The sequence below is a fragment of the Euleptes europaea genome, chromosome 16 (genome assembly GCF_029931775.1).
Source record: "Euleptes europaea isolate rEulEur1 chromosome 16, rEulEur1.hap1, whole genome shotgun sequence".
Lineage (NCBI taxonomy): Eukaryota > Metazoa > Chordata > Lepidosauria > Squamata > Sphaerodactylidae > Euleptes > Euleptes europaea.
This window is the reverse complement of record NC_079327.1, coordinates 34897067-34924997: the sequence shown is the minus strand read 5'-3', so window position 1 is coordinate 34924997 and position 27931 is coordinate 34897067. Positions and strand designations below refer to the sequence as shown.

Here is a 27931-nt window from a genome sequence, read left to right as displayed (position 1 = left end):
GTGATTCCCAAAAAAGCAGAATAAATATTTGGCTTTTTTTGGGTTTGGCTATTTGCCTTTGCTCAGATGCATGACTGTGTGCTTTCTCCCATTTGTCTATCTTTTTTTGACTTGTTTTGTTAGGGACCTGTAGTTGGGGCCCTTTTGAGGTCAGGGCCATGTAATCAGAGCCAACTAGGTCTGACCAACCATTCAGTGTGTTGATCTGGATCAAGCTTAAGGGTTTTTTAAAAGACGGGGCTCACCAAGTCTGTCCTGAGGGGTATTCTCTCCAACTAAAAACACAAACAGCTGCTCCTACCACCAGGCTTCCGAAGGAGACTCCCTCACCAGCACAGATGAGCAATATCCTTCAGATAGCCCCCTTGGTCAAGACTTGGGCTGGCTCCAGTATCACTACCCCACCTGAAAACCAGCTGTCAAACTGAAGGTAACCCTGAGTAGAGGCTTTGTTTCCCTGCACCGTGACCATCACTTGAAATCAGATTTCGATGACCACAATAAAAGACTGTTCACAGGATGCCATTTGCCACCAAAAGAAATGTTTTCCATGCCTTATTTTTCTTGAATTTAAGCCTTTTATCTCAGTTTGGAAGCTAATTTGCATGGACATCATGCTATGCGCCCCAGATACTAAGGGAGTCCCCAGACTTTGAGGTGCCATCCTGCCAATCAGCTCTTTCTGCTGTACTTCTGAACCTGAAAACTGATGGACAGCTCAGCTAGCAAATGCCTGGAGGATAGTGAGTCCTTTGCAGGTCCATAAAATTGGACCCCCTGTCTCAAAGTTCACCAAACTTTGGTGACCGTCTAAAGAGAGTCCCTTTCAGCCAGGCTGCAAATTTGGGGACTCTACCTCCAAAAATGTCCCCACAGGAGCTTTGAAAAAAATCCCCATAGACTATAATGGACCTGAATTTTTCGGTAAACCCGGAAATAAGCCAAATACCAATATTTACTGGCTTATTCCGGGTTTACAGATAAAAATTGGGCCCAATAAACCCAAACCTGAAATTTTCCTCTCTCTCTCTCTCTCTCTCTTTTTTGCACAACCTTAGTCTCTACGCTAAGGCATAGAGTATAGGAAATAAGCAGGAGGAACTTGAAGTCCTAATACAGGAAGGGGACTATGACCTAATAGGCATTACTGAAACTTAGTGGATGACACTCACAACTGGAATATTAGGATTGAGGGGTACAATTTTAAAAAAATGGGATAGACTAATAAGAAAGGAGTAGTAGTAGCATTATATATCAAGGATGTGTATACTTGTGAGGAAATACATGAATTTGAGCATGGAAGTTCAGTTGAGAGTCTCTGGGTAAAAGTAAAAGCAGCAAGAAATAATAGTGCTATTATGGTGGGGATCTCCTCTAGACCACCAAACCAGGCAGAGGACTTGAATGAGACACCTATAGAACAGATTACAGTGTTCTCAAAGAGTGGTCATGGGAGATTTCAATTACCTGGATATTTGTTGGAAGTCCAACTCTGCTAAAAGTGAAAGGTCAAATATATTCCTGACTTGTCTTGTGGATAACTTAATTTTCCAGAAAATGGAGAGGGAAACAACGGGGTCTGCCATCTTGGACTTGGTTCTTACCAACAGGAAAGAACTGGTTGACAAGGTGAAAGTAGTGGACACCCTGGGTAGTAGTGACCCATGTAATTCTGGAATTTACAATCTTGGATGAGGGAAAAGCTGTATGTAGTCAGACATATAGGTTGGACGTTAGGAAAGCAAATTTTAACAAACTTAAAGTTATGCTGGGTAGAATCCCATGGTCAGAACTACTTAAGGAGAAGGGAGTTCAAGAGGGGTGGGAGTTTCTTAAAAGTGAAATATTGAAAGCACAATCACAAATAATTCCTATGAGAAGGGAAAATGGGAGGAGCCTAAAGAAGCCAGCGTGGCTCCATAAACAGCTTTCTAAAAATTTGAGAAATAAAAAAGACGCATTTAGGAAATGGAAGGAGGGCCTTATAACCAGGGATGAATATAAACAATTAACTCATTCTTGTAGGGAGAGTGTTAGAAAAGATCAAGCTCAATATGAGTTTAGGCTAGCGAGAGATGCTAAACACACAAAAAAGGGATATTTTGTTATGTTCAGACTAAGAAAAAGAACAAGGACATGGTAGGCCCATTGCGGGCACAGGGGAGTGAAATTGTAATGAAGTGATGAAGAGAGGGCAGAACTGCTTAATTCCTACTTTTCCTCAGTCTTCTCTTGTGAGGGAAACAGTGCTCAACATGGCAAAAATAGAACACATGATGAGGGAATGGAGTTGCAGCCTAGGATCAGCTTAGGGGTAGTACATAAGCACCTAGATGATAAGCTGGAACTTGTCCACAGGAGGGCAACAAATGTGATGAGGGGTCTGGAGACCAAGTCTGATGAGGAAAGGTTGAAGGAGCTGGGTATGTTTAGCCTGGAGAGGAGATAATTGAGAGGTAATATGATAGCCATCTTCAAGTACTTGAATGGCTATCATATGGAGGATGAAGCAGTTGTTTTCTGTTGCCCTGAAAGGTAGGACCAGAACCAATGGGTTGACATTAAATCAAAAAAGTGTTCAGCTAAACATTAGGAAGAACACCCTGACAGAGTGATTCCTCAGTGGAACAGGCTTCCTCGGGAGGTGATGGGCTTGCCTTCTTCAGTCGGTTTTAAGCGAAGGTTAGATGGCCATCTGATAGCAATGTTGATTCTATGACTCACTATGAATTTAGGCAGATCATGAGAGGGTGGACAGGAAGGGACGAGCCAGTGCTCAGCTCTGGTGTCCCTTTGTTATATGTCAAAGTAATACTGATCACCACTTTGGGGTCAGGAAGGAATTTTCCTCCAGATTGGCCCAGAGATCCTGAAGGTTGTTTTTTGTTTTGTTTTGTTTTGCCTTCTGCTGGGCATAGAGCTGCGTTCACTGGGGGAGTGTGGGGGGACAGGTAGCTGTCAATTTCCTGCATTGTGAAGGGTTGGCCTACGTGATCCTTGGCTTCATTTACAGCTCTATGTTTCTATATATATAAAACCAGAGGTTTTTACTGCCAGTGACTAGAGTATCAACTGGTATTGGACATAGATGGGGTAGCAAAGCAGCCAGTCCCCCCTTTGCTTGTAGCCAATGGAAGGATTCACCAGTAGATATGTGTATGTATTTAAATGACTAGATTAAAAGAGGGAGGCACATTAAATCTGCCCTTTGCAAGAAATCATAAATCCAGTTTATAGTAGTACAAGGAGGTTTCATCTATTGGCCAAAATGATGAAGGCAATGAATCGAACAGGGGATATGATCCCCCCCATGAAACAAATATACATTTTAATATAATATTTTCTTGACCAAATTTTTTGAATCATGTTCTTCTATTATAGGGATTATGTAATGCATATTCATAGTTATTAGTATATAGAATTTAGACTGCAATTCATTGCACATGTACTTGGCAATAAGTCACTTTGAATTCAGTAGAATTTACTTACTTACAGATTGGTCTGTAAAGGCTTTTTTCCCTAATGCATCAAATGTATTTGTAATTTAAGGTGGGTTATAGATTATATTATTAAAATGTCAGCAATACTACAAGATGTGTCATCCTCAACCAAATATGACTGGTACCGAAAAGACAACAGGTCAATGAAGGAACTAGTCAAGAAGGTTAATCTAGAAAATCTTGTAATCTACTTAAGGATAAGCATGCTGTTTTTCATCACTGTGTCTACCTGGCATGTTCAGAAAATAGAAAGATTGAGTGACAATTAATCTGGGTTTTGGGGGGATATTTTTGGCATACTGAAAGCTTCAGAATGAGTGTACAAATTTTTTTTTAAGTATTCCTGTGAAGAATTGGATATTCTTGAGTTCTGCCTGTGGGAGGAATATTTCTGTGTGGCAACTGGCACCATTAAAGTATTTTAAACCAGTCTTTTGTTGCCTTTACTTTCAGAGATCAGCATGCACTAAGTATATAAATGGTGCCAAGACCAAAGCATACTGTAATCCTCGATACCTACTGCCAGGCTGGTAGTGACATGCTTACTGTTTATTGGTGAAGAATGCACTCAAAACATGTTTAGAGAATCAATTTCCATTATTACTATTTCACATATTCAAAGTTTGATACTAGTTTTTCGAAGCTACTATTAATACGACTGATTGGCATAATTTGCATAATATGCAAATTAGGCCACCCAGATTTGGGGAACTGGCATATGGCAACCCTAAACAGTATGTGCTTGTTATCATGAAGACAATGCCACATAGAAGGCACATAACTAACAGATAATTTTACCTATTAGGAACAATATGGGAAACCATGGACTAAACAGGTTGCTAGCAAGAGCCAAACTGAGTAGGAAAGTGAAACTCCTCTTGCTAAAAGGCTGAATTCCAGTACCTACTAGTATGGCAAGCCAGGAGAGCCAATACACTACAGTATATTATTTGTAATATGCGGTCATGTTAGTGGTTACCCAGTGGTCAAGTGGCAGAGACTTTTGTTTAGAAGTCCAACTAGGCATCCTCCTGTAGGAAGGTGGGGCTTGTGTGTATGTGTGTGTGCATGTTTTCTTTAAGAAGAATGGCTTGCTCAGGCATGCTATTCTGTGACTCAAATAAAGCAAAGTTATACCCTTGCTTTGCTGGTGTGACTTCCCAATATTACATTGTTGGACTCTGCTGGACACAGAATATAGTGTGATAAAGGTAACAGATTAGTCTCAAAATTATTTCCATACTCAGTGAACCTCTGAAACTCCCCTTAAAACTAAAGTGAAAAAGAAAAGAAAAGAAAAGAGACAGATGGGCAATTCAATGTATCTATTATAGTGGGGCAATATAACTAAGGTTGCTAACTGGGTGGGGGATTCCTGACCCTTAAATAGAGGTGAAATTGGGCAGTTGAAGCTTTTCATGCCGTGAAGCTAAATATCAACTGATAATGGGCTGCAGATCAAACTGATATCAGAGAGACAGCTAGAAGGACCATGTTAAAACTATAAGCGTAAGTGAAAACTATAAGCAACTATAAGCATAAGTGAAATGCATATATTGATGCCTTATCTGGATCTGCTAAGGCGCAAATGGATTCTGTTACATACCAATAATGACTGTTCAGTCCTGTTGCCTGAGCAGGAAGCAGACAGTTCATACCAGCTCAGTAAAATCTGACAGGCAGCTTGCAAATGGATACCCAGATGGATCAGACAAAAATAGTTCAAAAGCGCTGTCAGCAACCATGGAATTAGATGTATATCATAGGTAGAAGAATGATTAAAGCTTGTCAAGGGATGTTATCGGGCTTCTCAAATCACCTTGTTTGAAACTGTTCTCAAACACAGGGTGGTTCCATAAAAGAACAGAGAAACTGTATCCAAATTTCAACACTGCCAGGCTGACATCTGGTAGTACCAAATGACAAATAGGGAAAGCTATCTAGTTGTCTGTCACATACCTTCTCATATCCAGTCATCTTGGTGTTAATTAAGAAGGCCATTGACAAAACTAATGAAAACATGAATTAAGTTTACCCCTGGTTATTTGGAATGCAGGCATACTCCTGACAATTTCCACTCAGCAAAACATATCTCAGTGGAATAAATGACAGGAATAAATGCATCCTCCATTTAGGCCGGTACAAACTTTCAGAAGCCCCTCTGGATTTGGCAGTATTACATTTTCCAATTGACATTATTTTACACAGCATTTAGCAGATTATATAAAGATGACTAGGACTTTGATATAACAATTCTGTTTAATTGAAAGCCATGGGGAATGAAGGAAAGGTGCCTGATGAATTCCTCTTTTCCCCTGGTTTTCCAATTAGAGGTTTCATCTAAAACGGCAACAAGCTGATGAATGTATTTGTGTTCACCAAACCATGTAAAACATTACAGACAATCCTATCCAATCCTGCTGAATGCCATGGCCTGAAAGCGATTCACCTTGCCCATGTCCCACATTCAGTGGTTGGGGTCTTTGTGGGAATAGAGCAATTCCAGGCCCCCTTCACAAACTGGTGCATGACAGAGGCAGAAATATGAAGCAAGAAGGCTGCTGGTAAAAGAGGCCGGTCACAAGCAGCCAGTGTGGTCAAAATGGCAAAAAAAATATGAGGCCACTGCTTTCTTTTGTCATACTCTTTCATTAGGGTTGCCGGCTCCAGGTTGGGAAATAACAGGAGATTTTGGGGGTGGGCCTGAGTATGAAATACTACTTAGACCAATACTAAATACCTCCCCCCACAATCTCCTGTTTCAATGAGATCAATCCTAACAATCCTAGCAAAAACCTAATGAGCAACAAAGCTCTTTAAACAGGCTGACACTCCCCTACAGGGAGTGGGAGAGAGATAGCAAGTGGTCTGGTAGGTATATTGTAATTAAAAATAGCAGCCAATTAAAAAGGATAAAACCAACTTAAAATAACAAAATCGGAAAATAAAACCTAGAAAAACCCCTAGATGAAATAACCTAGAACTGAATGAAGATAAAATAAAATAAAATGTAACTCCCCAGCACAGAACTGAATCTGAAAGCGTCTGACTTTTCGCACACTGGAAACTGACCTATCCTTCTGTTAGGGATGCTAATGACCTAATTATCCTGAACAATTATCCTTGGCAAGCACTAGTGGATGCAACAGAATAAGAATAGTAATTCCTGTTTGCAGCCTTTATTGCCACCTCATAGGCTTTCATTAGAGTCCTAGAAGATGCTCTTGCAGCTTCGTCATGAGTTTGATGCCAAACTTGCTTTAGCCATCCAAGCTCCCATTTCTTAGCCCAGAGCTCCACAGTATACCACAGAGCTTGGTTGAGATGGGGTTGAAGAGGGTGCCATGGTGCCATCCCATTGATGGCTTTGGAAAGTCAGCCATGCCAATCTTCCACCAGCTCATCTAAGGAACTGTCAGGGGGAATCAGATCAGTTAGAACACTCCAGTTGAATCCATGAGTTTCCATGGGCGAGCATAAATCTGCTCACCCCCCAAACAGGGAGGAGGTGGGATATCATTCTGGGCCTTCAGGGCTAAGTGGTCTGACCATGTCACTGCTACATTAGATATCAGATCCACATCTACTCCTAACCCAAACATCAAATCAAGCATGTGTCCCGCTTGGTGTATGGGACCCAATACAAATTGGGAGAACCCCCAGTGCCACCATGGAAGACACTAGGTCAAAGCCTGTGAAGATGAGGCAGTGTCCGCATGGAAGTTGAAGTCCCCCAAGACAATCAGTCTGGGAAATTCCGAAGCCCAGACTTCAACTGCCTCTAACAAGTTTGGCAGTGTATCTGCTGGTGCATTAGGTGTCTGGTACACCACCCAGTTAGTCACATTCTCCTCGGTGCCCCACACAAGGCCAACACATTCAATGCTTGGGATCTCCAGGGGAGCTAGGGCCTTGAAGGGGAGAGCCTCCCAGATGAGTATCGCCACCCCCCCTCCTTTGTCCAGGACTGATGGAGGACTGAGACACCTGGGGAAGCCAGTTCTTTCAGGGCAACTGTTTCACACACTCTAACCCATGTCTTGGTCATGCAAGCCAGGTCAACTCTTTGTGCTGCAATGTGGCCCTGCAGGGCAGTGGTCTTATTGATGATGGACCTGGCTTTGCACAGCATCAGTGTCAAGGATGGGTTTTTCCTCATCCTGCTACCACCATATTTCGGGATGGTACCCAGGTTGGAAAGAGTCCAAGCATGTCCATATCTCCAACTCTTTCCCCTGTAGAACCTGCTCCCACTGCCATACCTCCCGCGCCGTCTGATCACTGGACTCCCCAGCCTCTTGCTGGCCTCCCATGATTGATCAACTCTTGACTGCATTTATTTTAGCTATAGTTTTGAGGTGAAGTAAAGCTGATGAATCATTTTACATAAGATCGCTCTGAAATTCAGACAAACTAAGAATATTGACCCTGAAGACAACACACACTCCCATACCTCTCTTGCTACTTCATAACCTTTCAACTTAAAAGAAGGTCTAAATTGAAATCCCCACCTATATGCAGTACAATTATTTCTTAATCTATCGATTAAGAACATCAAACTGCATCTTTTTTTGAAGTGTGTGAGGGGAAATCTGAAAATATATGAATTGTTTCATCTCTTATTATTAAAGGTTCTTCCTTTAATTTACTATAAAGTGTTTAATTGACAATAATTCAAAAGAGACAATTATGTCACAACAAAATTGTCTGCTACAGGCTACCTTTGATTTGATTCTATATGCTCCCCCAATCCTAACACCTTCTGGAAAATCAGATCCAAGTATGCCTGAGAATACATTTTCTAAATAGGCTACAAGATTGTCGCATTCTTTATGTTCCTTAATCCCTCCTAATTTTAATGAACCCTTCCTCAGTTTATTGTATAATTCCTCTATCTTTTCTTCTAATTCTAAAATGTTAATCATCATTTCTATGTGAGATTGCCTCATTAATCATGCATTTAGAGTAGAGCATCTCAATTTTTGACTTAAGCTGATTGATTTCTATCTGTTGATCTTTCACGCCTCACAAATTTGTGAGTATCTCTTCTGTCTTTTTTTCATTAATTTCTAATCTTTTAACTAAGAATTGTAATTTCCTTTCAAAAATCTGGGTAATTGCTACTTCAAAGTTCTTAAGTTCACTTACCAGAGGTTCTCTCATACCGTTCAGAGAAAGGGTAGAAGCTTCTGGAGATAAAACTCCCCCGTCAAGGAATTTGTTTAAAAAATTGCATCTTATTTACACACTTACCTACAAGCACCTATTAACTATCACTAATATATAAAGTTATCTTACCAAATACTGAATGCATTATGCACAATATTCCTGATATTTGTGATCTCTACTAAAGGTATTTTCTATCCTGTACCAATATAACTATTCTGGTACTAATAACTTAAGTGGGAGAAAAATTCAACAGCGTGTCAGGTCAAGGCCTGAGGGACATGTCAGGTGGCCCTTGCCCTTCTGGTGGGATCCTTACAGCGACTCCCACAGCATATGTTCACAGAGTAGCAGCAGGCCACTCACACAAGTATATAACTTAGCACCTAGACACCCATCTCTCCATTGGCTTGCTGCAGCAAACATCTGAGGTCCAGGTGGGTAATAGTCTCTTCGTTGCCTCTACCTAACCGGTCAGGGAATGAGTCACCGGTGCACAGGCATGAGCTGAGCCCAATGTAGCTGATTCCAAATGCCGCTAGAATAGCTGCCACAAATACAGATACTCCACTTGTATCTAGGGTTGCCAGCCTCCAGGCAGTAGCTGGAGATCTCCTGCTATTTCAACTGATCTCTAGCCGATAGAGATCAGTTCACCTGGAGAAAATGGCCACTTTGGCCATTGGACTCTATGGCATTGAAGTCCCTCTTCTCCCCAAACCCCACCCTCCTCAGGCTCCGCTCCCAAAACCTCCCGGCTGTGGCGAAGAGGGACCTGGCAACCCTACTTGTACCTTTCACAAGCCGCTTGCACAAAGATATAACTAAGGGCCCAGAAGCCTGTATCTCCATTAGCTCAGTGCAGCAAACAGCTGTGATCCAGGTAGGTAATAGTCTCTCCCTTGCTTCTGCCTTAGCATTCAGGGAAAGAGTTGCTGGTGCACAGGCACAAAAGCGAAACTGATATAGCCAGCTCCAAATGCAGCTCGAACAGCTGCCGTAAATACAATCTCCCCACTTCCCATTTTTTTCTAATATCGCAATGCCCATTAGCTCTGCTTTAAGAAACTTGAATTTTGGAAACAGAAATGTTTACAGTGAAGACAAATCAGGAACCCCCCAAACTGAGGATAGTACTAATACTCAGTATTGGCATAGTCCTGCCAAGTGTTCAAAGTGCTTCAAACACATTTTGTTAGGTCCAAAGCACTGCCAAGAGAATTACACTGACAGAACAGAACATCTCTGCCTCCCTCTCCTGCTGCTGCTCCCTGTGCCCCTCCCAAAGTCTGGTCCTGTTGATCAAATGATGCTTAGCAACTATAGTGGGGCAAAGTAGAGGTCTACAGTGGGAAAGAGGATTCTGTTAACATAAGCACCATTATGATGGTGAAACAGCACCTTTGGATCCTACTCATTGTAATCCGTGTAATAACCCTATAAAGTAGGTGAGTATTATTATTATTAGGGTTGCCAGGTCCCTCTTCACAACAGGCTGGAGGATTTTGAGGAGGAGCTTGAGGAGGGCGGGGTTTGGGTAGGGGAGGGACTTCAATGCCATGGAGACCAATTGCCAAAGCGGCCATTTTCTCCAGGTGAACTGATCTCGATCAGCCGGCGATCAGTTGTAATAGCAGGAGAATTCCAGCTAGCACCTGGAGGTTGGCAACCCTACTTATTATTCCTATGGGGCAGTAAGAGAGTTTGACAGACAGGAGGTTGTCCCGCCCCTGAAGGGAAAAAACAGCCCCTCCGCTGAGCCTATGGGAGTGCTGGTCTAGCATTCTATCGCCTTTGAGAAGGGAGATGGAGGGAAGCACAGGAGGGAGTTAATTCAGGTCTGCCTCAAGGAAAGAGCAGGGATAGCTCGGGTCTGGCTCAGCAAAAAAAAAGCAGAAGGCTAGCTTTGCATGGGAGTGTGCTAGAGTGGTTTAGCTCTATCTCTGGGAGAGATAGAGCACCCAGTTGTTACGCCTGTCTCTGGTAATGAGCAGACCTTGTACAATTTAGTTTGACTCTTGGGAAAGGACAGACTGGTGTGGGTAGAATCCTGTGGGTGTGTGAGGATCCGGCCTAATAACTAGCCAGCGAAACCTATTTGTGTCAAAAGCATTAAAGAACATTCTAACTATTCCCTGAATCCATAACTAATTTAAATTTATGTGCCTGAGCCAGGTTTCCCCTTTGTCTACCCAGGGACCTGTGCTGTTGATCTGCTCCTTGAAACCAACCTGTAAGCAAATAAATCTTCTTGGTTGTTGATATACTAATCCTGCCTTGGTGATCTCTATAATCTCCTTGTGCATCACAAAACTTACCTCACGGTAGTAAACCCAAAGCCTATACACTCACTGCCTTTACAACACCTGGTAACCGAGGGGAAGGTTTATAGTTTAAAACAAACCTAGATCCCCCAAAATCATAGGAGGCTGTGTGGGTCCCTTCAGTTAGCAGAAAAGGCTTGTCATAGAGAGTATCTGCCCTAAAGCCACAGGAATTTAATGGTAGAGGCAACATTCAAACCAGAGAGTTCATGATTTATAACTCAGATTCTTAGCCTCAAAGTAGATGTTATGACTTTTAAAAGTCTGGTCTGTGTCCCTTGACTCAACTCACATTCCCTGAAGTCATACAAGAACATGGTGAATTGCCTTTTTACAAGCAAGAGAGGCCCAATTCTGCTTGAGAACATGGTGGGGAAGAGGAGGAGATCCTGCTCCCCCCATGCAGCTTTAAAGAACCAAAGCAGCTCAGTGGGGCATTATTTGCCCCATGTTGCCCCATATGCACTCAATACTGAATATATGTACCCAGGTGGGAGGAGGCAACCTCTTCCAGACCCCATAACTTCAGACCCCCTGACCCAATCTTCACCAAACTTGGGAGTTCTTGCAAGGAGAGTCTCTGCAAGCTACCCTGCAAGTTTGGGGGCTTTACCTCAAAAAACGCCCCCTCAGGAGCTTTGCAAAGCCTGGGGAGAACCCAAAAAAGCCAGAAAATCACCCGGGTTTTTTTCGGGAATGGCCAATTTGGCTTCCCCCCCCCCCCCCCCCGGTTTTGGAATTCAGTAAACTCAAACCCAAAATTAATTGAAATTGCTTTTTTTCAGGGTTTTTTGGTTTGGGTTTTACTGAATGCACAGCTCTACATCCCTGTCTGACTTCTCTAAAGGTATTTACGGGATCAGTAACATGACATCTCCTATTACATCTAACTCTTAGCGCTGTCTGTTCGTGTAGGGCTCATTCCAAAACTAGGAGCCTTCTGTCTATATTTGAAGATTCTAATTTAGCCCAGAGTAAGGGTGTGGAAACTGAATCAAAAGCTGCCTTAAAATCAATAAATGCTGCACATAATGAAAACTGTCCATTTGTATGGTATTTTTCTACTAAATGCTACAAAATAAGGCAAAGATCTGTCATTGGTCTCCCTTTCCTGAATCCTGCCTGTTCTATTGCCAGAATATCCCCTTGTTCAAGCCAGTGGGCAAATTTGTTGAGCAGGTGCCTTGTATATTTTACTGATAATATTTAGGATACTAATTGGCCTGTAATTAGAAGGATCGTCTCTGATGCCTTTTTTGTAAATAGGCACAGCCACTGCCAGCCCCCAATACCTGGCTATTCACCCTGTGATGTCTATATAAGTAAACAAGGCCGATAAGAAAGGAGCCCACTGGTCTATATCCTTAATAAACTCTGGTGGGATACCATCATAACCTGGGGCTTTGTCCCGTTTAAGCTGGTTAATAAGTGATTTAACCTCAGTTAAAGGGACTGGTGGCCAAGGTGGAATGTTCAACAGGTCTAGACTGAGTGGTGTCTGAGGTTGTACATCCTCATAAAAACTCTGGAAAAAGGCAACCCACCTATTGGGAGCAACAAAGGAGTCTAGAGGCAAACTCTCCTTAAAATTATGTCCCTCGACCATCCTCCAGAATAAAGATGTATTTTTATCCTTGGCTGCTTTAATCAATAGCTGCCAAGACTCCCTAGTGTGTTCCATTTTCTTTTGGATAATTAGATGTTTATAGGTCTTTTTATGCAAAAGAATGGATTGCTGGGCCTCTAGAATCTGATTGTCCTGCACTTTGGTATACCTGCAATATGCTTGTTTTTTTTGCCTCAAAACACTCTCCATCAAACCAAGGTTTGGATTTAGATATTGGTGCTCGCCTTGGCTGGCAAGGGTTCATATAACATAGGTCTCAACCTCTAGATAAAATTCCCATATATTGTCAATGAGTCTTGATCTGACGATGGATTTTAAAAAGCTGAACAATAAAAGTGTACATCTTCTGCAGATAAAAGGCCTTTTAGTTTACAGGGAAGATCACTTGTTCATCTTATGCGTTTATCCATTTGGTCAGATGATAGCACAGCCGTTGGATAATGAGCTCTGAGACGAACATGCCTTAAAAGTACTGCAGCCTGTAAACACAAGGGAAAATGGTCTCCCTCCAGGTAAGGCAAGGTTTGAAAATGATTTACCAGGAGCAATAACTAGGGGCATGCCAGCATATAATCGAGGGTGCTAGCTTGAGAGTCTGCCATATAAGTAAATTCCCCAGGGTAGTCTTCATATTTTAAGCCATTGAAGATGTAAAGATTTAGCTTAAATGCAAGTTTTGCTAAACATGCTCGAGCATATCTTTGAAAACTCGGCTGTATGGAAAATTTCTTAATTCATCTTCTGGGTCTATCAAATCTATCTTATGTTTAGCTTCCTTGGTCTCATCATAGAAGCCCATATGGGCATTAAAATTTGTTGAGCAGGTTCCTTGTATATTATATATAATAACAGCCTGTGGGTAATTTGTAGACAAAGCTGTGATATAGAGATCCTATGGGGCCCAATTGCATTCAATAACTGATTTCCTAGACATAGGAGGGAAATAGAGGTTAACAATAATCATATTAAAACCATGCCAAATCAGAAGGACCGTCAAGGCCAAATTATCTAAAGAAGGAGGTTTGAAACATTTAACCTTAATTGCTGTTGATGTGAGTATACCTAAACCCCCCTTCATTCTCCCCTTCCCTTTCCCAGGTAAAGACCCACCTTAAAGGAATAAAAACCATCTAGGATTAACTCTGCAGCTGTCCAGGTTTCCTGCACTGCTATACAATCGGATTTACTATGATGAAAAGGGATATCCACACCACTGGATAAACAGTGGTTCCAGCCAGCCACATTCCATGACAGGATTTCAAGAGAGTTGGCTGGCCTCTGGGTTTTGTTCCTCCTGGGTAATCATATAGGTGCTTCCATCCTCTGTATGGGGATTTCTATGCTCTCCTCTTTAGAAAAAGAGTTTTCTATGCCATCCACATTAGAAAATGAAAGTGGCCTGCTCATTCTTTTATCTGGATCCAGTAAACATGATAGGACTTCCTGAAAAAGGAACTACTAAAAGCATAATCGCAAACAGTTGTCCTTTGAAAAGCAGGTGAAGGGCTTGGGAGTATTCATGGACCCAACCTTGCTGTTTGAAAAACAGGTGGGAGTAGCAACTATGAATTTCTTCTGTCGTCTGTATCTAGCTTACCAACTTTCACCCTTCTTAGGTTCATTTGCTTTGGCCATGTAGATCCATATTTTTGTAGACACTACCAGAAAAAATGACCAGAAGTGGTCTTGTTGGTTCAGATGCAAAAAGCTGAAATTTTGTTTGGATTAGTTAGTCTTTCAAGGTTAACTAACAGGGTATGTTTGGCTTTGGCTGGTTACCCTCCCCCCTCCAATAATTATGGTAATCTCTTTCCTCAGAATGAACTATATTTTATAATGTAGTGTGGGGTTGATATTAGGTTCCCATACAAATTTTCCCCAAGATATTTTCTTTTTTGCCTAAGTGTTTTTGTAGAACAGTAATTGGCAGACATCTTAAGATATAAATAAGTTTAGGAATAACATTCCAGTTCCTACAAACACTTTGTTAAGGATTTGTTGAAATTTGTTGAAACTGTAATTGAAATTTACCTAGAGTAAGAGTGCAATCTTAACCTGAGTTACACCCTTTAAAATCCAATGGATTTGAAAGGTTGTAACTCTGTTTAGGATTGCTCTGAAGGTCTCACAATCTCTCTAATATCTCTAGTAATTAAAAGACCCAGGCATTCAATATGAATATAGAACTACTTGCATTGCCAGTTACCAGATAATTAGGCAGGGAAGTCTTCCTGTAATCTAGAAGCTCCATCTTGTTCTAGTTAGATTTATGGGCTAGTTGTGGAATTTTCCCTTGGCCTCAGATGCTTAGCCCCAGTGTTGACAGTATTCCCTTTGCAGACTATAAACCCACACAGCAGAAACACTGCAGTAAAATCAGCTACAATTATACCCATTCCAGAAGTTTGGCGCTGATGTACAACCCTTCGCCTTCCAAAAATGTACCTTTTAAAGTTTTTGCCTTTTGCTTTTTGATCTGTTGCATTCTTGTGTAAACTTATCTTAGATGGCCTCAAGGCTCACATGTACTAATTAAGAAATAATTGGGTTCAGTATCGGGTAGCTGGGTCGCCCGCCATGGCAGGAAGCCTCCTGCTGGCAACCCTTGATTGGAGCTACAGCAAAATTTTAAAAACCCACCGGAGCTATGTGACATTACTTCCAGTTTTCCCTGCAGTGATGTCACAGTGCATGCACTGCCCCACCCTTATATTCCTGCTCAGCTAGCTCCCAGCAGTTCAGTATAATGTAATCAGAGTGGAAGATCACCATCAATTGACCCTGAGTTAGGCACTTGGAACAAAAAACTCTATTCTCAATTCACTGGCCCTTTTAATACAGGAACCTTGAAAAATGAATAAGTACTGGAGATGTGATAATTCACTAGTGACTTTTGTCTATATGATTTGGAAAAGCCCTGTCATTGAGACAATTTACACCACTGCCATTCACAGAATTAATTTACTTTTGTCCTGAAAACCAGGGATCTCATATAATCAATGCAATCTGTAAGCTCCCCCAACCTACTGTGTTCTGGATTGGCAGGGAGCCACTTTGAGCAAAGCATATTATTTTACCGGTCTATGTCCGTAACTGGGCTCGTCCATTAAATAACAAATGGAAGGACAGAGAGATTTAATGCAATTTGGCAGATGTTTCTAGAAGAATTGTCTAAAAGAATGATAATCTTTTATTGGCATTTCATCCATACCCAGTAGTCATGTTCTCATCTCTCTTAAATTTAATATTGTTCATTCTGTTAGAATTATTTTTGTCTTGTTCAAAAGCAGTTGTATTCTACTGGGGCTCCTTGATGGGGCAGTGAAATTAGATTGGAGGTTTACTAAATTAGAAGATATCAAATATGCTTTTAAATCTGATTGTCTTAAATCTTGCCATAGTTAATAAACTGTTAATAGGTGGCATCCACACACAGTTGAATATTGTGCTGTCATTGTGCTTTAGCAATCATTCACAGCTGTATTTGCCTGTGTGAACAAGACAACCAAGGAAGTGGATGATTGCTATAGTGCAACAATACCATATCCAGTGCAGTGGGGATACAGCAACAGTTAGCATTTTAGCTAACAAATACTAGTACCAAGAACTTAGGGGGAAAGTAAGCTCATGTTGTTGGAATTCTTGGCCTTATGGAAACCTAAAGATGAATGTAGTCAAACTAGTTTCTTGAACTTTGGAGAAGCTGATTTTAATGAACTTAGAAAAATACCAGCTCTGGTGGCCCAATATACTTTAAAGGTATAATCTTGTCCCTAGGAACTGGAACAATTTCTCCCTGGGTTCCATAGAAAATTAATGAAAGACAAGTTGTTTCTGTTTGTATTTTGAGCGTAGGTACTTCCTTGATGCTGTTAGCTATGCAAATAGTATTATACTGACACCTAGTGAGTTAAACCAAACACTACAACCAATATTCATAGGGTTGCCATGAGTCAGAAGCGACTTGACTGCACTTAACACACACAACCAATATTTAGATAGCAACAAAGAATGGGATTCCAGACACTGCTAAAAGTACATATTATGGGTATAATGCATCCATTATACGGATGATTCCTTATCATTGCTACTTTTTCACCGTGAAAATCCCCATTCACCTCTCCTTGATAGGAAGAAACTACAGTTCTTCAGTCATGAGGAAGAGCAAGCATTTGGAAACTGCTCCACCCCACTAATTCTCCCTGTCCGGGATTCTCTTAGCCCTTTGGGGGGGCTGTTTTAGCAGTTGTAAAGGTGAGGAGGGAAACAAGATCTCTTGGTTCCCCTGTGCTGCAGGCCCAATCAGGATCAGGCTCTCACAGCATCTTTTAAATGCTCAAAATCTTCCCTAAAATGGTGGCAGCAGACACACTTAAAACTTGTGGCTGCCATATCATCTAGTTTGGCCCTCAAAAGTTTGACCATGACCTCCCACTCCTGTTTAATGACACCCAGCTTCTCTCAATGCTGCATTGCATCTGGAGCATATTCAATCAGGACATTTTCTAAGGGTTTATATTTTTTTAGTTAATTTACATATACAGAGACACTTAAGTAGAAATCTACCTCTTAATTCAAGCAATCAACCACATAAAGAGAACCAATTTGGCGGAGCATCCCTTTCCTTTCCTGGATACTGCTTGCAGGATAATTGCTGCTGCCACTGGAATTTAACTTGTGGTTGTGTGATATTTTGCATTTGCTTTTGTTTTAACTGTTCATTACCCATTTTAATATTTATTTGGTTTTTATAAATTTGAAAACCACCTTGAATGTCATAACCTGACATAAAGACAGCACAGAAATGTTTTTTGAAACAAACCACATGTATCTATAACATAGACTCAGTTTTATTTGAGGTCAGATGTTTTTGAAATATGTTGGTTAAGTTAGATACTAACAGTGCATTCCTGAGCGGAATGCCTGTACTGGGTTTAGGAATGCCTGCACACGGCTGCGCTGCCTCCAAAGGAGGTTTCGGCCCCGCAAAAAATCCGTGCAACCCTCATAGGCAAAAAAAAGGGGCGTTCCCTGGCCGAAACGGCTTAGGAGGCCACTAACGGTGGCCCTGATCCAACCCGGTGCCATTATGCCCCAGGAACACCTCCCGGGATGCCGGAACAGTGCCCAGAATGCCACCCGGAACGCCACAGCGGCCTTTGCCGGCATTTGGACACCGCCGGAAGGCCCCATTGGCGTCCGGGGACGGCACTGCCACGGCAGTGGCTGGCGAGCGGCATCCGGGCCTTCCTGCCGGTGTTGGGGCCACAAACGCCAGCATAAAGTGCCATGATGCCATAAATTGCCTGCCACCATCGCAGGCCCTTCCCGACCTCCAACCCGACTTTCGTTCTGGCCGCTGGCGCAGGTCAGGAATGCACCCTAATTAATTCATGGAGTTTTAAAATTGAAAATATTTCACTTTAAAGTAAGTGTAAGAGTTAGCCATGTGACCTTGGTGCCAGACCCCTGAGAATCGCTGGATTTGACACCTGAAAGTAATTCTCCATGTTGCCTTTGTCGGTGGATTTCTCAGCTAATAAAAATGGGAAAATATTACCCTTCATTCCTTCCATTCTGCAGGGACTTTCAAGGATAAGCATGTCACAAAAACTCCGCTGCCGCTTGCCATTTATTAGAGTTATTCAAGGACCTCAATATAGTCTAAAATTTTATGGTCTTTTTGTCTGTTTGGAATATATGAGATGTCAAATAATGTGACTCTTTGATCTAAGCTAAGATTTATGAATGCATACTGAGCGATAATGAGAATTATTTTGCTAACGGATGATCTTTCAGTGTTGGGAGAAAATGTGTGGCCAGAGCTAATCTTATGGAAACTCTCCCTATCATTACATTGTCCTCTGTAGAATCCAGATGTAATTTCACTGCCCATTCAGGGTTTGTGTAGGTGAGATGATTTATTTCCAAAGTTAGCGATCAGAGGACAGGGTGTAAGGGATACAATGAAATATCATTTCTGAAATTTGTTGCAGATTTAGGTGCTGGCTGTGGACCAAGTTATTGTTAGAATTTGAAGACTATCACTTAAACATCTTCTGGCATGGAATATTAATAAAGAGGTGATGTTAACTATTGTTTTACTTTGAAATGCACTAACAAACAGCAATCCTAAATATAGTTACATCCTTCTAAGACCCTTAACTTCAATGGACTTAGAAGGGTATAATTTTGTTGAGGATTACACAGAAAGTCATTTCAAATTAAATGACTCAACCAACTGTTTTTGGTACTGGAGCTAAATTACACAAGTAAGAATCCAGCTCCCCAAAGAGGAGAATTCAGTCATTTGGTTTCAATTACACTACTTCTCAATAATGGTGCAGAAGTTTCACAGTTCAGGCAGATAATGATGCTCCCTCTGATGCACTACTGTTATATCACAGCAGAATTATAGCAGGCATATTTGCAACCTAGGTGTGCCTAAACACAAATTATTGACTCAGCTTGATCTGCATAAATTTGAATGTGCTGATTAATGTAAATTAATCTTATTTACAAAGCACCTTATTGTCCAACAACTAAAGCATTAAAAAACCCTTTGCTTATATTTAATTGCTTATTTTATTTACTTCATTTATTTCACACCTTTCTCCTCGGTGGGGACATAAAGCAGCTTATGTGGTTCTCCTCCCCTCCATTTTATCCTCACAACAACCCTGTGAGGAAGGTTAGGCTGAGAATATGTGATTGGCCCATGGTCATCCAACAAAAGTCCCTGCCAGAGTGAGGATTTGAACTTGGGTCTCCCAGATCCCAGTCCAACATTCTAGCTACTACACCACACTCATTTATTGAAAAATAAAGCACATCATGCACCTGTTCATTAAAAGGTTGAACTTCCCGATGCCACAATCAGAGATCTGTGAACTTAATGTTGATTTTTTTTTGATTTTTTTTTTTACTAATTCAAATACTTTCACTCTCCTAGACCTATTTTGAGGCTTGGATTGAACCTGCCTTGCAGCCGGTGGTTGGAGCTGGCAAGTTTTTCATTTTCCCAACTCTCTTGATTCTATGGTGCTGTCAAGTTTCTCCATCCATGTGTACCAGTCAGTTCTGAAACCATTGCTCAAGTTCCTGCTAATGTGCACCACTGTGTTATCTGTGATATCAGAGCACCTAAGTCCTTAAAGCTTTACTGTATGAGATTCTTCTTGCAACCTTAGATATGAGACACTTCTGCTCTATATCAAAACTATGAAGCAGAGGTTCCTGCTGACTCCCAGCATGAAGGAGGGTAGGATCAGCCTTCATTGATCCAGCAATATTGGTTGTTACGTAGCTGTTGTACTAATTCCTATAGGCTAAGGACCCATTGCTGAAATAAACATGCAATCCTTAAGGGGGGGGGTGAATGTCTATAGGAGCAAGCTTAACCCTGCACCAGAATCAGTGCCCCTTTGCACTTATGCTGGACCTGGAGAGCAATGCAGCAGCATGGTGCTGGGACTGTGGTGATGCCTCCCCGCCAGTGTTGTCCCGGCAGAGCTTCCTGCACCGGCATCCTGGGAGGCGTACCTGGGGCACACCTTGGGGTGGAGCTGCATTTGGGAAGCTTCCTAACCCCTTTCACCCTGGTAATGCCCCCCATGCTGCAGCATTGCTACACCAGATATTTTGCTGGCATAACCTCGCTAAAGGCAGTGGGGCTATTTTCCAGTTTTCTATTTTTAAATGGAGTTTTTCACCTTTATTCTGGTTGGGAAGCCTCTGTGTTTACGTGCTGCTTTGTACTTCCTCAGTTGGCATTCATTGATGAGATTGCCCAGGAAGACAGCGGCTAGCAGTAAATGCTCAGAAGTTGATTCCTTTAACTGCTTAATTTGGCATGATGAAAATACTGTGATCGCTAAATGTGGCATACCTTTTGTCAGCAAGAATGTAAACAGCTTTGACCATTGCCTCCTCATTTTCCACAAGGGGATGTAGGATAGCTCATATGAAGGATGATTTAAGGCATTTTGTGGTGCTCTAGAAAGGTGCAATACACCATCTTACTCAAACATTCCTCATAACTTTAATCTGTAATAAAAGGGTAAAAGCCTGCACTTATGAAAAAAATACATGGTAATAGTACTATCACTCGAAGGAAATTTTTAGAAGCACTCTGCTTTTACTTTCAAGTGAATTCTGACCCAATTAATCTCATAATAGATTATTAAAGGGAGAAACTATTAAAATGTTCCAAATTTAAAATGCTCTCCCAGCTGGAAATAGCAGACAGGGCTTGCATTTTGGACAGTTCATTTGAAACTGTTCTTCTTCCATCCTAGGCCCAATAAGAACAGTTTCTCTTTCCGTCATCTTGGGTGTGAATCTGCAGGTTCAATTCCCAGAAACTACATCTATTTTCTTAACATACATCCAAAATATTTCTAAGGTCAAAGTGTTATCAAATATTACAGTGTAACCAACTACCTTCTACTCAGTGAGTTCATTTCCTCCAAAACATGTAATGTTTGTATTTTGATATTATACTCTGCTTTAAGCAGTTTAAAGGAAAAGCAGTTTGCAAATGAATACCAAAGCAACTGTCTCCCAATATGGACATCCACACATGGAAATAGGCTTGTATGCATGTATCACTTTCTGGCTTGCAAAGTATGACCAAAGCTTAGATGTGCATTCAGAGTGAAGAAACAGTCAATCTCAGTGAACTGCTTGGTACGGGATGTGCATTCTGACATGAATTCAAATGTGCATCTCATCCACAATTTTGCAGAGCTCACTCAGCAAGGATATGTTTACCAATGACTAGGGTTGGATCAAGGCCAAGATGTCATCCTAAGCAGAGTTACATCTTTTAAGCTGACTTCAGTGGACTTAAAAGGGTACAACCTTGCTTAAGGATACTGTTAAATATCCTTTGGATTTCCCCTCATCTGTCCAGACAAGAAATACCTTGGATTCAATGCTCATGAATCCAACCATCAAATATTCCCATTATTAAAATGAACACCATAACGTTCAACTGGGCATCTTTAACCCCACTCCTCATACTACCCTAACTCATAGAGTCAGCATGAATCAAAATGCCATCGAGTCTAATCTCCCACTAAAGAAGTAGATCATCTATCCACATACAGCCACCTTGCTCAGTCCAGATCAATGTGTGCCAAAATGAGAGAGCAGGTGCATGACTGAAAGGGCCAGAAAACAAATAGCTTCCCTGATGACTCAAATGTAATGCAAGCAGAACACTACCTTGACTGTGCCATGGGGCAGAGGGTTGCAACAGTGGGGGAAATTCCGTGAGCTCAATTTCAAGATTTCCTGGACAGACTCCCTTGCCCAAAAAGAAACAGAGAAAAGTTGTACTGCAGTATCCTTCACCCTCCAAAACACTCCAAGCCCTTATGATCACCAGCAGTGTAGTGCCTAGGAACCTAGGTGCTTTGCATACATAAAATAAGATGAGCTCTGCAAACACAATTGCCATCTTGCAAAGTAGACAAGGGAGGGGCCATTTAAGGAGGCCAGGATGAAACATAGGGCATTAATATTTCCTTATTGAAGCATGCTAAATGCTGGACAGCCCAGGGAATTGCAAGCAGGGAAAGACAAGGCACATGGTGGTAGGGACAAGTTATTGCTGGAAAGTGCAATGCTCAGCTTTACAAACAATTTCAAAACCTCCGAAAACCAAAACCATAGTAGAAAACTAAGGAAATAAGAAGACTTCCGTTACTTGGCGGCCCTGATGAGGTGGGGTATACATTTTGTAAACAAAGTGGAAGCAAAAATTCATTTCATTCAATACTGTCTCTTTAACATTGGCCAGCCAAATCTCTTTAGAAAGCTCACAAGCAATTTCATTTTCAGAAATTTCACTGATTTTGTTCCACTTCTTCCTGCATTCATTGCTACTGGAATTCGCTGCTGCTTCCTGCTGCTTGCACCTTTTCCATCCAGGGCTCGGGCTGCACATTCGCAGCAACAGCCACTCACACCCACCCATCTGGAGTTCAGGCAGCCAGCTTGGCAGCAGCTGCTTCTCCCTGCTCCATCTGGGGCTCTGACTTCCAGTGACAGCTCCCACCCACTTCACATGAGATGAGGCTCATCCCTTGCTTGGTCCTGGCAAGGGGGGGCAGATGGGGGTTCCTGGTGGGAGTTATTCCAGGGCCTCATTCGGGACTTTTGCCCAGCGCCCCAAAATCACAAAGATCATCCCTTAGTTCCTTTTATTGGCAAAGAAAGTTCTTCTCAAAGCTGGCAGAAGCAAATGGTTAGTGCTCCTGGAAAATAGGTAGTATTACCGAGGACAGAAAAAGCCAGATTAACAGCTCTATCACAATACTCTCAGCAGCACAGTGATCATATCGCTGAGTAGTGTAGCACAGGCTCTGTGGACATCAGCCATTAGGGCAGTGTTTGGGGGGCAGAGGTACCACCGAATCCATCTGCCAACTCAGTGGCATGAGGGGGGTTCCTCTATTCCTTTTCTCTTAGTTAAAGTCAGTCTGTCACTGTGCTTAATGTTAATGGCTAGAGAGGACACATAATTGAGAAGATAATGCCTGGCAAAGCCTTTGCCTCTGCCTTCCCTATCCAGTCTCAGTGCTGCCAGGTATCTGGAAAGTACAAACATAGGGTTGCCAACCTCCAGGTATCATAAAAGAAATATTACTGAGCTGCTTGAAGCAAGCTTATTCAAAAAATCACAGCTACTATGGCTATATAACTTTCACATTATCTAACCTAAGTCATATACATCAATTCACACAACAAAACGCTTTGGGTAGATTTCCTAATTTGTATTTTGATTTCCTAATTTGTATTAGTCATTACAAGAGTTGCAAACATATTCTGATATGATAACAAAAATATAATTATTTTGCACTATTGCCGCAAAAATAACATTAGATTGCCCTCCAGGCATACATGGAAATCAGGAATTCAACCAAAATACAGGAAATCAACCAAAAGCGTTTTGTTGTGTGAATTGATGTATATGACTTTGAAGTAGGTTAGATAACGTGAAAGTTATATAGCCATAGTAGCTGTGATTTTTTGAATAACCTCCAGGTATTAGCTGGAGATCTCCAGCCGATAGAGATCAGTCCCCCTGGAGAAAATGGCCACTTTGGCAATTGGACCCTTATCACATTGAAGTCCCTCCCCTCCCCAAACCCCATCCTCCTCAGGCTCCTCCCAAAAAAACCTCCTGCCGGTGGCAAAGAGGGACCTGGCGAACATGATATTGGTTTGCTACCTTCCCTTAAGTCTGCTGTGCCTCCTGACGTCTAGTGGGCAAACATAATATCGCCATTTGTTCTCCCCAGTTGTTCTGCCCTTTCTGTGTCTGCCTGATGGGCAGCTGAACCTATTTCTAACTACTGATAGGAAGAGTGTCATAAAAAAGGAAGAGAAAAACCACACTCTACCTAAATACTAACTGCAAAGCACCAGAAGACAGAACATTCCCTATAAACAGGAGCCAATGTTCATACACAATCAAGAAAGCCACTAGTAACTGGTGGAAATACAGGGGAAAGAATGAGCTATCAAAATGTGTTTTGTTGCAAGACCGTTCCAAGTGTGACGACTGGAAAGATTTCATGTCTGTTGCATTATTTTCTTTGAACCAGACAACCAGATGCCAAAATAAAGAACATAAATCAATAGTAATTAATGGTGCTAGATTTTCTATTAGTTATTACAATAATAACTATAACCAATGAGACTTTACATTTCAGTTTTTAGTGATCAATAAATCTTGAGCAAACATGGTATAATGCAGATAGCTATGGCCTGTTGCATGCCTCCAGCATACTATGATCAGAGGTATTTAACCTCTAAGTATGTACGTTCCATTAATAGCTTTTCTATAGATTTACAGCCTTTTATTATATTTATTGGATTGGATCCCCCCTAAATTTCGGCAGGTACAAGGGAGGGGCTGTTTTTTTGCCAATGTGTCCCTCCTGCTCAGAATGCTCACTGAAATACTGCTCCTGGAGAACAAGCAACCCCCCAGAAATAGTTTGGGGAGGGAATTAGAGGTCTCCTGCAGAAGGGGAAATCCCTCTCTCACACCCCAATGCCCACAGAAAGCTAGGTGGGATCCAAGCTACTAGTTGATTTTTGATGGGCAGTGTTAGTCTACAGAAGCAAAATAGGTATCCTGCGGATTAGACTCCTACTTTATTTGTAATAGTTCCTTCATAGTATGGATTTCAGTATGGATTTCGGTCAGTCTGACCCAAAACCTAAAATCAGACGCCAGCCTCAGATCTTACACATTGGTTTCTAGAAGAAACTTCAGCAGAATCTTCTATCATACGATACATAAGAACAATTTGTCTCCATTGTAGAAAATGAAAAAGAAGGAAACTCACTTCCAATATCTGGTCGTAGCTTTTTATCATATTCACTCAGCAACTGGTTTAACAACTGTGTCACGTCAGTGTCGTGTGCTTTTGGAGACATCACCCATTTTTGGTTTGTTGTGACATCTTCAAAGTCGTCCTCTTCGACCTTTCTTGAACTGCAGTTTGCGGGGAGGGAAACCATATTCCAGTGTTATACAAATAAAACCAGAATTCACCTTCCTCTGAAATTTAGTAGACACATCAGGAAACTTCCAAGTTCTTTGCTTTTCCTGGTAAAAAAATATTTTCTCGAAGGCTATGCTTACTGCTACAGATGAAAGTCTAAATAGGGCACTCTAATGGAAAATAATTGCATAGTCTCACATCATTACCTCTCACTAGATCATGAATTTGGGGATAAATGCCACTTTTCTTCTGTAACAATTCAATGCCTGATTTTAAGCATTTTCTAACTTGCAGTAGCAGCTCATGGCGGAAGAACACACAGCCATTCTCCAAATGCGGCTTCTCCAACACATACTGATTCATCTCTTGCTCAGCAGGAATATTAAAAATTCAGATATTTTAATATTTTCTGATTATCTCAGACCATTAAAAATTATTACATTCTCAGCACTACATAATCTCTGCATTAATGCAACAGAACAGAAGGAATTAAGAATCTGCAACTAAGGCCATTATACAGGAGCCCAGTGGCAACTTAAAAACTAACATTTATTTCAGAAAAATCTTTTGTGAGTCAGATTTCACTTCATTACATGCTTCTAACTCACAAAACCTTATGCTGAAATGAATTGTGTTAGGGCACTTTCACACATCCTGAATAATGCACTTTCAATCCACTTCCGATGCACTTTGAAGCTGGATTTTACTGTGTGAAACGGCAAAATCCACTTGCAAACTATCATTAAAGTGCACTGAAAGTGGATTGAAAGTGCATTATTTGTAGGGTTGCCAGGTCCCTTTTTGCGACCAGCGGGAGGTTTTTGGGGTGGAGCCTGAGGAGGGCAGGGTTTGGGGAGGGGCGGGGCTTCAATGCCATAGGGTTCAATAGCCACAGCGGCCATTTTCTCCAGGTGAGCTGATCTCTATCGGCTGGAGATCAGTTGTAACAGCAGGAGATCTCCAGCTATTACCTGGTAGTTGGCAACCCTAATTATTTCGGATGTGTGAAAGTGCCCTTAGTCTTTAAGGTGCCACTGCAATTCTGCTTGATTGTACTGCAACAAACACAGCTACCCCTTTGGAATCTCTAACACAATGTGAATCCTTGCACACATAGAAAGATGCCAGAACCCGAATTCTATTATTTCAGAACAGAGTGGGATGCAGGCCCACCAGCACTGATAAATCTGTACGACCTGCACAAAACTCTTTCATAAATTCAGTCGGTTACCTAAGTTACAAGCATCCAGCATGCAGACTTCTCACATTGGTTATAGCCATTTGTGATGCAAGAGCATCTGTATTATTACCGATGTGTGTTTCGAATTTAAACCAGGATCTATGTATTTTGAATGGAACAAATAACCACATTCTCAGACTGGTGTAAATGTGTATTATAGATAGGGCCTAAGTAGGGAGATTAAAAGCCATGCTTTGCATATATGTTTTTTTTTTTCCCCTGTGTCTTTGAGGAAAGTTGCCCAGCTTGGACGGTTATGGCTAGGATAAATCATCTGTGTGTATAATGCCACAAAAGCTTGAGTAAGTCTTTTTAGTACTATTGTCTACAAATAGTGACTTTTGCCCTGAGGGGTTGGCCTGTACTAATTTCTATATTTGTTAATTTGCTCGTTATTTTTGATAGTTGGTTTCAATTTCTGTTTTTGTTTATATTGTAACAATTAGCAGTTGGATATGTAAGAGTGTTCCCTAAGTTCTTGTTTAGCAGATGTGGGACATTTGAACCTCCCCCCCCCCATGGCACTTACTGATGCTCCATTTAAGACATCTTGTATTTTTAAAAATGCTGACACCCTTTGTCCAGTTCTGTTAAATGAATCATGTTATTTGAGCTGATTTACCGAAGAGTATCAGACAAATTCAATCCGCTGCATTCAGGGCAACCCCCACAGTAGGCTTGTTCTAGTTAGATCAAAACCCTGAGCAAAATTAGTCCTGGCAAATCTCTTTGCCTACTGGCAGGTTTCTCTGCAGGGTCCTGGGATGCCCAGACCACAGCACTGGGGCATACTAGTTTTTAGGGGATACCAATGGTTCTCATCCAGAATAAGGATGTGCAGAAAATGGGGGGGGGGACCCTCAGAAGTGGATAGAATGTGTTTTTAAAAATCTTAGTTGAACTTTTCACAGTACAATCCTAAGCAGAGATATACTCTTCTAAACCCACTGACTTCAATGGACTTAGACGGGAGCAACTCTGTTCAAGATCACCCTAGTTAATAGTAGAGTTGAAGTAGCCATGTTAGAAAATCAGTCCATTATACGTTTCCATGTATAACTTCCCATGACTACAATTGGGTGAAATTCTTAGAGGTTGTACCCATCACCAAAGGTCTCCTCCCTCCCAGATTTTAAGCAGGTAGAAGAAAGATTGTGCTATCAGCAGTTAAAATTCTCACTTGTAAAGTGAGCACAGTGATGTGGTAATTGGTATCAATGAACTTTCCCTTTCTTTCCAGGATCAATGCATGGTTGGAGAGGAGAGGGGGGAAAGCAGATCTCTTTTTAAAGAAAAAAAAATCGAATTGAAACATACTGGAAAGGAGAAATAAACCTTCTTCCCTCCTACACCTTACCTCACTGTGCTCCATTTCCTTCAGCATTTTTCTCCCAGCTCATCTTACTTCTTCTACTGTTGGGACAGAGTTAGATAACATGGGTGGAGAGGACTGACTTCCCTCATATGTATATTTTGGGATTGTTTTAGAAAAATTGACCTGTTTACATGTAAATGGGTATAACTGTAAATATCAGGTCCTTCCAAGCTAC

The 27931-nt window shown here is 41.5% G+C and overlaps 1 protein-coding gene across 1 annotated transcript in view; it reads right to left on the bottom strand.

The window, feature by feature from the left end:
* GABRG3 (gamma-aminobutyric acid type A receptor subunit gamma3) overlaps positions 1 to 25157 on the bottom strand; it is a 383085-nt gene extending 357928 nt beyond the window's left edge. The window contains exon 1 of the mRNA XM_056862169.1: positions 24983 to 25157. Within this exon, the coding sequence (XP_056718147.1) occupies positions 24983 to 25157 (175 nt within the window). The remainder of the gene's footprint in view (positions 1 to 24982) is intronic.
* Positions 25158 to 27931: the final 2774 nt, after the last annotated feature.